Source organism: Anabrus simplex, chromosome 9, assembly GCF_040414725.1.
Source record: "Anabrus simplex isolate iqAnaSimp1 chromosome 9, ASM4041472v1, whole genome shotgun sequence".
Classification (NCBI taxonomy): domain Eukaryota; kingdom Metazoa; phylum Arthropoda; class Insecta; order Orthoptera; family Tettigoniidae; genus Anabrus; species Anabrus simplex.
In genome coordinates this window covers 80,415,528-80,429,118 of record NC_090273.1, presented here as the reverse complement: position 1 = coordinate 80,429,118, position 13,591 = coordinate 80,415,528, and the positions used below count along the sequence as shown (strand labels likewise).

The window sequence follows — 13,591 nt, the reverse complement described above, 5'->3', positions numbered from 1 at the left end:
AAGTCCTTTCTCTTCCTTGCATCATAACCAATGACCTTCTCTGCGTCTCTTTGATGTTGCTTTTTAATATGGTCCACTCTAGTTCAGCATCTTTGTACTGACTCTAAAAGAGTCTTGTAAAACAGAACTCACAGCTGTATTCTGAAGTTTGGTGATGTATTTCCTCCTGGAAGGGTTAGCGAAATAACATTGTGGTTTCCAAAGTATGAAGATCCTTATTCAGCTAACTAGAAGTCTGTGTTAAGTCCAGTAGTCACCTATACTTCATGCAGTCCTCATAATTACAACATTTCTACTGTCAAGCCGCCAAATAATGATAATATCAAGATGTCAATACAGTCAATGAGATGTCAGCGTTTGGAGGGTGGATGCACCCATGTGGTCTTAAAACAATTAAGTAGGCAGAATAGCATATTGATGATGAAAAGCCTGTGCTGAGCAGAGACCAAGAAGAAGTAGTAATACATCTGTATTACAATTTCCAACACCCTGATAACTCGTGGCATTCCATAATCGACTGTTCCCACCCTGACATTAAAATCACCAAGTAAAAAAAAAGTTTTTCTTTAGTACCTATCTTCATGAGAAAACTGTACAGGTGGGGGTAGAAGTGATTCTCGGAGTCTTCATCATTGTTTAAAGTGAGAGCATAAGTAGAGAGAAGGGTGACAAAACTATCTCCAGCAAGAGGAATTAGAAGAATCACAAGTCTTTCATTGACTGCAATACAGGTGAGCAGACATTCATTCACCATTTTTGTTTTCACTGCAAATCCACCACCACAAATGGGTGGTTCTCCTGCATCCTTTCCAAAAGATGGTGTAGCCTGAACTGGCAACATTGATTTGTCCTTCACCTATAACCTGGTTTCACCAAGAGCAACAGATATTCAGTCTACCTAGTTTGTGCGTAATCAGACCTGTCCTTCTCTCTGGTCTGTTGTTATTGTTGTCGTCCGTTAAGTCCAGTAAAGTCCTGACGTTACACGTTCCAATAGTCATGTTCTATATTTCTTTCTTTGTTTCCGTCTGTAAAAATCAGAGTGAGATTCTGTGTGCGGATTCCCAGCCAAGTTCAAGTGTGACTACCAAAGTTTAGCCCACATTTTTATAGTCCTTCCCATTCAGGGTGGGTACCAGCAATCCTAAATAGAACTGCCCAGTTGCAGAAGCAGGATCAGATCCCTGAGTAGTCATAGGTCTCAGGAAGGCAACCATCACATAGCTGCCGCCAACGTGCAGGATGGTCCAGACTACTAGCTCCCAGTTTCACACAAAACGTGCTACCACCATTATTATTCTATCACCATTGGACTTTAAAAAGGAAATGGCAGGAGAGACTGCCTTTAGCGTGATTTTAAGGTGGATTGCAGCTTGCCAGGAAGTGACCCACACACTATGATTCTGGAGTTATTCATCACAGTTCATGAAGCATGAGACATGATTTCAGAACGCCAGAACTGCAACGAACCACTGCCGGCCCAAGAAAAGTAGAGCTGTGCCTTCACAGCCAGTTCGTCATCCTATTCCGCATACAGGACCATTGGGAACCACAGTGGTATTAAGTTCCTCCTCCACCCACTTTGCTGTTGGGCTTAACGTGTGATGGCTTCCAGTGTACAGTAGTTTCCTCTGTTGAGGGGATCATCACCAAACCTAAAGGGTGCATTTCAATGTCGGAGGAAAAGTTATAGACTTAACTGACCCTCAAATTAAAAAAAAAAAAAAAAAAAAGGGTAAGTAATGCTAAGAAATGGAAAGAGTTATGGAACAGGTGATAGTACAGGTGCCCTCACACTAAGGGCAAAGTTACTGGAAAAAACAAGATATTAAAATGCACTCACTGTAGCCATGATCTGATTGCCAACCACCATGTGTGGAATGGGAGCCTGAAGCTGAACTGCTTCTTTGGCCAGCTGATTGAATAATTCTTTGCAGAACAAAACATTCTGAGCAGCCTCCAGCTTCTGCTGCCAATGTATATCAGCATTTGTAGCCGTCGGTGGTGAACCCAGGAGATTAATGGAGGCACTGCACAAGTCTTCCTGATCTGAAATGCAAGCATCATATACTAACAAAACTAACCCATGTCGTTTGATTACCTTTACTGTTAAGTAGCATTTGATAAAAGAAAGCTTTATTTTTTAATAAATGCTTGGCTACTGCTTTAATGTTGCACTGCTCAGATCTTTTGGCAATACGAAATGGCTAGGACCGAGAAGGGAACATCCGTGGCTTTAATTACAGTACAGCCCCAGCACCTGCCCGGTGCAAAAACAGGAAACCAGGGAAAACGATCTTCACGGGTGCCAACAGTGGGATTCGAAGTCACTGTCTCCCAAACGCAAGCAAGTTCACAGCTACATAATGAACCTCATAGCCAACTCACTTAGTGATTAATAGAGCATAAAGAGCACATCCAAGCATTAAGAATATATTGTAACAAAAATTGAAAATATGTGACAGCATTTAAATTATCATGAATAATAGGCAATATTCACCACATGCCATTCGTACTATGTCATGCTATGGAAAAGTAATAATACAGTTGAAGAGTTATATATAAAGGCTCATCTTAATATTGTCATCAAAGACCAAGACTATGATAATTAGCAGAACACTGACTCGGCATTGCACTGAGTGATGAATACAACTAGTCAGCTCACCTTTCTGACATAGCACTTCTATATATGCTACACCTTGTAATTCACTAGGAACTGTTACTCTGAGAGCAGAACTTGATTTGGGAACAGGTCCAGCTCCTGGAGAAGGAGGTGGACTTCCACTAGGAGGAGTCTCTTCTTCTGCCTTTGTTACTTCAAACATCCCTGTCTGTGCATATTTGGAGCCCGCTGTTAAAAAAAAAAAAAAAAGACAACACAAATCAGCATAGCTAATACATGAAGGCATATTGGCATGTTGGCATATTTCAAAATACATAATTGTAGAGTCTATGGATGCTAAATAAATGAATGAATGAAACAATAATTACAGGGTTCATAGGTCAATTTATGGAGATAACAAAAATAACAATAACAACAACAACAACAACAACTGGAGGTGTCTCATTACTGAGTATTTTTAAATACCAAATGACTATACCAGGATTCAAAATCACAACCTGGAGTAGAAAAGATAGACTAAATAATTCAGAAACTCAGTGGGGCCACTCAGTTATATCATACATAGCAAAAGTAATACCTTAATAACTTTATGGATGAAGAAAACATATCTTTGTTGTAAGAATCTGTGTTATCTATCCCCCAATGACTAGTATATACCTACACATATTCCAAGCCTTTCTCCACAGCTGAACCAAGCCAGTGCCAGACCAGGGCCACAAAAGCCTTCAGCTTCACCAATGGGCAAGTTCCCCTCGCATTTCTACCCCTATCAACTACGACCAATAATTGACCGATTGCTCCAGAGAAGCCTGTTGCAGGTCTTTCTGACACCCATGGGTGATCTGTGCATCAAAGCATGTGAAAGTCATGATGATGATGATGATAATATTTTATTTTACATTTCATGGCCTACATTGGACCACTCTAGTCAAGAGGATTTATTGCTTTTCTGTCAGCCCAATATTTCATCATTCTGAAAGATGCTGCCTTCCTCTCATCAACTGAAAACCCCCTTCAATTAGAACTTTTATTAATCTTGGTGTGTAGCCTGGCGTATGTGTCTTGAAGTATCATAATTTTGTCCGTTTTGAACACACAAAAAACATTAATCTCCGCCTAAATGAAGCCAAAACAGTAGTAAAGACAATAAACAGAGTGGGACTAGGAGTAGGAACACCGAACAAACTAACGCTGCTGAAACAGTAGGACGTACATAATGTTTGGTGAATGAAACATCCACGTTCTTCTCTAAAGTCGTCTACATCCAAAGGGGGCACTATGTTTCCATGAGATTGTCATATGGGTCTATATTTCACTCTTATGAATAGTTTTAGCAGCGATTCTGACCAACACCATAATGTCTTCTAGCACTCATTATACGATGATTTTTACCCAACATATTATGATAACTTAATCCATATCGCCTTCAATTTGACTACGCATTTTTAACCGTTATGTTTTTTGAAAACATATCTCACCTTCAACATGCAGGCTTTGTCATACTAATCCTTGGGTTCGATACTCTGGTCCCCAAGTGTTGCTTATTGTTCAAGCATTTTATGAAGAAGATCCATTTCAGATTCAGAAATGAATTATTTTTAAGAAATAATGTGAGACAAAATTCTTTTAGACAAACATTTTAATAATTTTTAAAGTGATTTTAATGTGTGTATATATGTTTTGTTTTTGTTTTTAAATATCTTTATACTGTAAATATAATGAACCACAGTGTCAATACTATTAAGAATTCAATAGTATAGTTTATATAAATTGGATAAGGTCCTCGGAGGATTGAATAAGGCTGATGATGCCCAGTAAAAGAGGGGCGAAACATGTACCTTAAAATTTGGTAGTTTCTAAGTTCATTTAACCACGCAACAGTGGATTGTACTGAATAGGTGGTGTAATAAAATATTCGTTGTGTAAACTTGGAGACTTTCAGACAAATCGATACGTGCGGAGGCTGCCAGTGTAATGACGATACTGTTTCGACTTGAGGGTATATGACATTGCCAGAAATCCTAAAGGACCTTAGCCGTAATGTGTTTTTAATGGAAATGAAGCAAGGCAATTTTTCCAACTTCATTTTCATAAAACACACACATTCAAGGATGAGAAATGCCATGGAGGTAAACTAAGTTAAGAGAGAACAACAGTGCTATTATGCTGCAATGAGAATGAAACAGAGAAACTGACGCAGCTCATAATAGGGAAATAAAAGAATCCACATAGTTTTAAGAATGTACGTTTCTCTCTATGCCAGTAGAGCAAATACCAATGTCTGAATGACGTCACCAATTTTTGAGAACATCTTACGATCACTTGATACCAGAATGGGAGAGCGGCAGAGAAAAATCGTACTGTTCAATGACTAATGTGCTGCACATCCAACTGATACATTTTATTTCAGAAATGTACGTGTTGTGTTTCTTCCTGTGTACTGTACAAGCCATCTCCAACCGCTGGACCAGGGCATCATCCAGCGTGTGGAGCAGAAATATAGAAAGATGCTCGTGCAGAAGAGATTGGCTTTCCTGTAAACACCTTCATGTAATATCTCAATTTTGGATGCCATGCATATCTTAAAATGTGCTTCGGAATCTGTAAATGAGGCCACAATTCGAAAACATTTCTGAAAAGCAGGCTTCATTTGTTCAGCCACTCATGACATTTCAATGAAAATAATGGAAAACACTGATCGGGTGGATAATGAATGTAGCAAACTTGGGGCAGAATAAAAACAGAATTGTTGCAACATATGTTAAATCATATGAAGAATGTGAATGTGAGATGGGTAGATAGAATCACAAATGAGGAGATACTGAATTGAATTGGTGAGAAGAGATTGATTTGGCAAAATTTGACCAGAAGAAGAGATAGAATGATAGGGCACATCGACACCCAGGTCTTGTACAGTTGGTTTTTGAGGGAAGTGTAGGTGGTAAGAACAATAGGGGTAGACCAAGGTACGAATCTGACAAGCAGATATAGGCTGTAGAAGTTATGCAAAAATGAAAATAGCACAGGATAGGGTGGTATGGGCGTTGTATCAAACCAGTCTATGGACTGATGACAACAATAATGTTGAATGTGATGACAATGTTGCCACCTGCAAAGTACAGACGGCAGAAGAAATTCATGAACAGCTGAAGACTGATAAAAGGCAGTAACAAGCAAGAACCAGAGGATGAAAATTTAACCAACAAGATCTATGCAGCAGTACCAATCCATTCGGCAGCAGTAGAAAAGATGGACATAGTACAACGTTATGTGTCAAGTTCTGTCATTGATGACAGTGTAATGAATTAAGGTACCAAACTGTAATTTAGACATGTTTAATAATAATGTCATTGTTTTTACACCACACTAAATACTTTTGATGGTTTTTGGAAATGCCAAGGTGATAACATTTTGTCTCGCTGGAGTTATTTTACATGCCAATAAATCTACCAACATGAGGCTGACGTATTTGAGCACCTTCAAATACCATCAGACTGAGCCAGGAATGAACCTATCAAAGTTGGGGTCAGAAGGCCAGTAACTCAACTGTCTGAGCAACACAGCCCGACTAAACACGTTTCTTCACATGCAAGTGTCAATATTTATTTTATATTAATTTAATCAATCATCGATCGTACAGGTTTTGAGAAATGCCCATTCTGTTCATCGATAACATCATAAACAAAATCTCTATTTCTAATACCATTTATTATTGATTGCAATTAAAACATTAATTGCTACAAATGTTAATCTTAACAAAAAGTTTTTCAATGCTCACCTAAAAGTTGCTGCGTCTGTTCTTGCCTTAATGCAGAAAACTCACTTTAGAAGTTTTAATAAAATGGCACGATTATTATATTCATTTTTCTTATGATGTTATTATCACTGATGAAGAGAAGGCTATTTCTCAAAACCTGTACGATCAATGATTGATTAAACTGACTTAATTCCTTCAACTCCTGTTAAGCAGCATAGGGCTGTATTTGATTAAATTAACGACGTTACACCGTAATAAATGTTGACAGGGCAGACCTATCAACAACCCAGAGTACTTTTTTCCATGAGCTTAGACAATATGGACCAATGTAAGGCCAAAAATGGTCAAATTTGTGAACTCCAAACAGAGTACAAACTCACTATTTTTTTAGATTACACAATCCTTATCTATATATAAATATTTTACAATTTGCTTTACATCGCACTGAAACAGATAGGTCTTATGACGACGATGGAAGAGGAAAGGCCTGGGAGTGGGAAGGAAGTAGTCATGGCCTTAATTAAGGTACAGCTCTAGCATTTGCCTGGTGTGAAAATTGGAAACCATGTAAAACCATCTTCAGAGCTGCCGACAGTGGGGTTCGATGATGATGATGACAGCTTGGTCACTGGCCCCTAATGGTATGAGGTGCAACAAAATTAAAATTAAAACTTCAAAATGTATCCACTAACTAGAATATAAAACGAATGGTGATAAAAATGATCATGAAACAAAAACAATCAGTTGGATCTAATTCACAATGTCTTAATCACTGGGATGATATGTATTACCTAAAGGAGTCCAAAATCCAGATCACTGGCCCCTCAATGATACTAATCACTGGTAAAGCACTACCACAGTGTGCTTCTTATAGTGGTACTAAACACAGGTAATGTAGACTCATGGTGTTTCTCGCATGGTGGTACTAAACATAGGTAATGTAAACCCAGGGTACGTCACACACAATGGCACCACTCGCAGGTAATACAAACCCATGTTTTGCACAGAAGGGTACTACTCACAAGCAAAGTAGGCCTGTGGCGTCCCTTTCATAGTGGACCTATACATGGGCGCCAGTATTCCTATTGTGTTCCTCACTTAGTGGAACTAATCACAGGCCACGTATACTCATGGTGTTGCTCACATAGTGGTAAGGCAATATAGACCCACGGTGTATTGCCCATGGGCAAGACAAACCCATGGTGTTCCTCACATAATGGCATTACTACTCTCAGGCAACACAGGCCCATGATTTACTCACATAGTGGTACTAAACACAGGCACCAGCCAATCCTGTGGTGTTTCTCACTTAATGGCACTAATCACAAGCAAGGTAGACCCATGGAGTTTCTCATAAACTGATATTACTCATAGGTAACGCAGACCCATTCTGAACTCAGTGGAACCGACCGGTGAAATACACACGATGACCATTATCACAAACAATGCCCACACCCGCAGTGTTATGCGCATAATGGTACTGCCCCTATGTAATGTAGATCCATGGTTTTTCTCGCAAGGTGGTACTAGTAGCAAGTAACATTGACCCATGGTGTTCTGCATGTAATGGTACAAATCACAAGTATTCTCGTGGTTCTATCATCATTATTCCTTGGCCGCCCCTTTTAGTCACCTGTTACGACAGACAGGAGATACCGTGGGTGTATTTTCGTCTGCGTCTCCCACCCGCAGGGGGTACAGTGGGGTTCTAAACCACTATCTCCCGAAAGCAAGCTCACAGCTGCGTGCCCCTAACTGCACAGCCAACTCGCCCAGTAATTGTTTATTCACCTCAATCTTACTAAGATGAAAATACCCTTCGCAAAATGTAGTTTGCCAGAATGATTTAAGAGTTATCGCGTCAGTGAAAGTGAAGGAATGGTTTAAATATCCTATGAGGAAAAAGAGCGAGCTAACAGGCAGGTGGCCAAATGAGCCTTAGAGAAATGCCGCACTGAGCTACGAACATAAATGAGAATTTTAAAAAACTCACTGTGTCTACAGAGAAACCTTATCAAACCTATTACTATAAAATAAAAATTACTCCCACGTGAAACTGGGCAGGTCACAAGCATATTAATAAAATATTTATCACAGGTACTTTCTTTTACATTAATGAACAAATATGATGCACTGCTTACTGTTCAGACTGTTCATGTTATTGATGTATGCTGAAGTGTATTCAGAAACTATCTGCTGCTTCAATGATATTCCCAGTCTATAGATGTAACACTCAAAAATCCACTTTGAGTACACAAGAATAGTTTCATACCCGTTCTATAGCTGAGATCACCAATAATGGAATTAGACACTTTCTTCAGTCTCCAATTCTGCCTCAACCGAAGCAATTCAATGTGAAAATCAGGAGTAGTCCTATTCCTTGCTAATTCAGTCTGTGATGTTCTGAGACGTTCTGCTCCAGTCAGCAATACAGAAGCTGCTCCAGCAAGAGCCTTCAAACACACAGCAATTAGTATTAGAAACACGAAACACTCACTTTGTAACACTACACAGGATACAAAACGTAATGAAAGATGATACAAGAGACGGATAAAAGATTGGCAACGAAGTTGTTACAACTGTGAACCATAACTAACTCTCATAGAACAGAGGCAGAAATGAGTGAAGCATGATAGAGTACTTTTAATAAGTGAAGAGACAAAAGAATTGCTTTTTTGCAGTTTTACCAACTTTTATTCCATTTCTGTAAAGTAATATAACCTTAAATTTCTCCAGTTTGTCAAACTATTTATGTGATATAGGTATGCTATTTACCAAGTGATGAGCCCAACTTAGCACACAGAGGCAAAGGAATGAGGTAGCTGGAAAATGTATAATGTCCAATAACGGACCAACTATATTGGTATTTTAAACTATTTTTGTAACACTAGCACACACCAAAAGAAGAAAATGGTTAATATTAACCTCTTACGTGATACAAGCGAGATATCGCGTGGATTGGTGATCACTGAAATATGCTACAGAAAAGATGACTTCCAACAACATGCGCAACCATGTTTTGACATAGGTCTTCGCTGTGACTGAAATAAATCAGCATTACCAAACACTTCGAGTTTTATTAAATAATTCACTTCGCAACGCATTTCAGAGACTGTGACCCATCATCAGTTGGTAAAATGGAGACACATTGTTATTCTACTTGACATAAAATTCTTTCCAAAGAATATTATGCATTACATTTAAGAGTTGGAGCCACGTACCTTATAAATATACTACATCTATGTTGGGTCAGCCATAAGTGGGTGTAGTTTCAGAAATATACTGTTGTTGCAAAGACTAAACTGTTTTTAAATATTAATTTTCTATTTAATCATTGAGCATGAATTGTGGATCTATTAATGTCTATAAATTTCTAGTGTTTCTATAAACTGTACATTTTTATCCCATTTGGATGCATGTGCAAAATTGTGAGAGAATTCTGTATATCTGGTACTTCATGTCCTGCACAATGCACTGTACACGTGCAACAAGTGATTTATCATGCTTATGTAGCGGAAGTACCAATATTTGTTCCTGAAATCTGATTTCTAATCCTCTCCCAGGTTGTCCAATACAAAAACATTCACAATCTGTACAGGTACCTCACACCAGCCTGTTTGAATTTATCTGGTGTAGATTTTAACCAAGTGTGGTAGAATCAGACTCAGCCTGTTCGTGGTTAAGAAGCTGACTAGCATATAGTTTCTCAAGGGCTCTGGTTATTTGGTTTCATGCTTTTCCAATTAATGGTATTGCTGTGATACTGAATGTCTTACTTGTGGCGTTCACTATCTTGTACTGATTTAGTCTGCTGTTCTTCTTTATGATGTTCTTAAGCATTTAATCTATCGTATGTGGTTCGTATCCATTTTTTTGCACCCACTTGCTTTATGAACTGAATTTCTTTACTTCTACCTTAATCAAGTAAGGGTATTTTTAATGCTCTATGAAGCATAGCTCTAAATATTGCCATTTTTTGAGAAGTGGGATGGCATGAGGAGTTCTGTATGGTTGCAGTTGCTTTTCTGTAAATGTTGAAGTGTGTTTTCGTTATTGAGATGGTGAGGTCCGTGAACTTAACGGATCTGTTGGATTCACAAATGTTACAGTATACTGGTTATAATAGAAAGAAATTATACAAATATTATTTATGCTAATTAAGAAAGTATTAAATTAAAATTTTGAAAATGAGGATAAAGGAAAATGTGAGATAAAGCCATGGCAAACTATCGATATAAGAAGATTAAAAGTGAACAGTTAAAAAATTAGCACCGCACAGTTGGGTTTGAATTAAAAGGTATTTAAAGAAATAAGGCAAATACTGTATTAAAGAGGAAATAAAGTGTGAAAAGATGATAATGTTAAGGATTGTTGATCAACAGGGTGATGACAGTAATAATAATAATAATAATAATAATAATAATAATAATATAGAAAAAGGAGTTTCAGGAGGGGATCTTGGAAAGAGATAGACAAAAATTGGCAGTTTCAGAGAAAGGAGAAAAGACAGGAGGATATAAGAAAAGTTAGGTGCATGGAAAATACTGCAAATACACAAATATCACAGCATGATACAAGAACACATGACAGAACAAGACATGTATGTGGATATTATGAAGTTCTTACTGGAAATGACCAAGAAACTTGAAGAAAGAGATAAGCAGGAGTGCTAAATGTACTCATAGAACGTATGAGCGAGAAATTTGTGAAAATGAAAAGGAAAAAAAAAGGCAAATAGGCAGAAGATATCTAAAATTTTAGATGATAATATATATCAGAGAATAGGCAATTTAGCAAAGGAATCAAATTTACAAACAGGCAGAACTAGAGAGATAGAGCATACATAATTCATAAACTAACCAGACAAAAAATTAGTCACCCTAGTGCTCACGCACAGATGGATCGTCAAGCCTGTACATACGGTGCAGCGAACGAGTCCAGTGCTCAACTGCGCAAGCACTGCAGTAGCGATCAGTGACACTGATGTTTCACGCGGACAGTGTACGTCAACATGGGTGGATGTAAGGATGTGACAGAGTGGCAAAAAGCGGCAATCATGTTTGGCAGTGCCCATGGCTATAAGGTGAGCGAAGTTGCTGGATTTGATGGTGTTTCGCAGCAGACTGTTCAATGTGTCTACAAGCAGTGGTGTGCTACACGTGGCCATGAAACACGTCAGAATTGTGGTTGGGAGGAACCGGAGATGCATTTCATGGCTTGTGAATCAAAATTTCCTTCAAACCTGACAAGAATTGCTGCAGTCTGTGAATGAAGATACAACCTAAGCTAATGGTGAGAAAACATTGCGACAGGAACTGCATGCAATGAACATTTGGAGTCTGTCACTTCGCAAGAGGCCATTGCTCACACAGGCACGTAAAGCTGCGTGTCTTCAATGGGCTAGAAATAATCGAACGTGGACAGAAGCTGACTGGCAGAACGAAATGTGGTCTGACGAAACACGTTACTGCCTGTATTCCAATGACGCATGTCGTCGAGTACACCAAAGGCCAAATGAAGCATTTCATCATGGATGTGTACAAGGTCAGGTTCAAGCCAGAGGTGGTTCTGTTATGTTTTTCGTACCATGGCTTGGGCCCGCTCACTGATACGGCCACTAACATGAATAAGCATGTTTATTTAACCATTCTGAAATTCAGTCAACATCTGCATGATGAATATGCTACTGATACTCCGATTTTTCAAGACAACAGTAAAGTTCATTGGGCTGGACGCATACATGTGACTGGTTTTATGAACACTGCCCCGCCCTAGTACATCTCGACTGGCCTGCAAAATCACCTGACTTGAAGCCCATCAAAAATCTTTGGGACAGGTTGGAACAGCAGGTAAAATGCCGACATAAGCATATCCAAAATTTAGTGGAACTGCGCAATCAAATCCTCAGCGAATGGCCTAACCTGGTTGTGACGTACCTTGTGGACTCTCTTCCTAACCGAAACCAGGTGGTTATCAAGAACAGAGGTGGAATTACATGGTATTATGCTTGTAACGATTTCTCTAGGGATGACTAATATTTTCTCCCATGAGCTTACATACAAACAAAGACACAGCCTAAAATTCTTCCTTTGGCGCCTTGTTTTTCGAGCAGAGTCTAATCTCCCCTCCAACCCCCCTCCCGCTCCTCCTCTTTATATGTTTATTCCCACTTTGGTGTCACTGAACTTTTGCAAAGCGTATGTAATAATACACAACCCTTTGACACTCTAGGCTATATCTGCTTTGATATTGAAGTTATTACCATTTTATATAATAATAACGCATTATATAAACAACAGAAGAAAAATTAATGTTAAGTATGAACGTTTGGGTATCGGGCAAACCACTCATAAAGAAAGTATTAATGACAAAGAAATAACTCAACTATTCTTCTCATGTAATTGACACGAATATCCTGCAATGCTCCTTTACTATCAAAATAGAATCTTGTTTGCTATTAAATTATTTCAACAGAGCTGTTTGTGTGAAGTGAAATAGAACGCACTCTCGCTGAACTTATTTCCGTATTTTGACAGCATACGAAGCTCCTATGCATGTGGAACACAAAAGGCAAATTAAGGATGGGTTATTTCTTGCATCATATTTGTATTTAGACAGGTAGATAGGTAATGTTTAAATTTTAAGTTATTAATCCTTTAACACCACACACTAATACATACAAAGTAATTGTGCATTTTGGTGTAGTTGACAATATTCACTTTGACTTTCAAGCGCAACTTTCGCCTTCAGTTTTTTAAGCACATTAAACTAGAAGCTCTTTGGACATCAATGTACCACGTTTCTACATTGTTCACTGCACGTTCATAAATTGTTTTCTAAATGCTCCTGCTACCATATGATGACTTACAGTTGTCAGAACTTTCTAGCGAAGGATACAAAAATTTTCAAGAATATTCGGCATCCAGATTGATCAAATTGCATCATCCCTCAACGGCAGCTAAGTGCCTTACTTTAATGCAATTTAGGCATAATTTAAAACTTTTATTTCCATTGTGACTGTTTCATCTTCAACTTGAAATTTTATAGCTTCAAACCCCAATGTTCCTGTGATATATGTACATTGTTTATGGACTGTTTAATACGTTGTGCAATTCGAGTTGTTGGCTGATTATTACCTTGACCTTAGATCAAAACTAGTACCAAATATATGTTTCATTTTTAATGTACCCCACAATACAAAAAAAAGTTAT

At 38.3% G+C, this 13,591-nt stretch overlaps 1 protein-coding gene across 1 annotated transcript in view; it reads right to left on the bottom strand.

Annotated features, from left to right (window-relative positions):
* MED17 (mediator complex subunit 17) overlaps positions 1 to 13,591 on the bottom strand; it is a 139,405-nt gene that overhangs the window by 87,108 nt on the left and 38,706 nt on the right. Inside the window, exons 4-6 of the mRNA XM_067153568.2 lie at positions 8,653 to 8,833; positions 2,666 to 2,851; positions 1,844 to 2,049 (exon numbers count right to left, since the gene is read on the bottom strand). Coding sequence (XP_067009669.1) covers positions 1,844 to 2,049; positions 2,666 to 2,851; positions 8,653 to 8,833 — 573 coding nt within the window. The remainder of the gene's footprint in view (positions 1 to 1,843; positions 2,050 to 2,665; positions 2,852 to 8,652; positions 8,834 to 13,591) is intronic.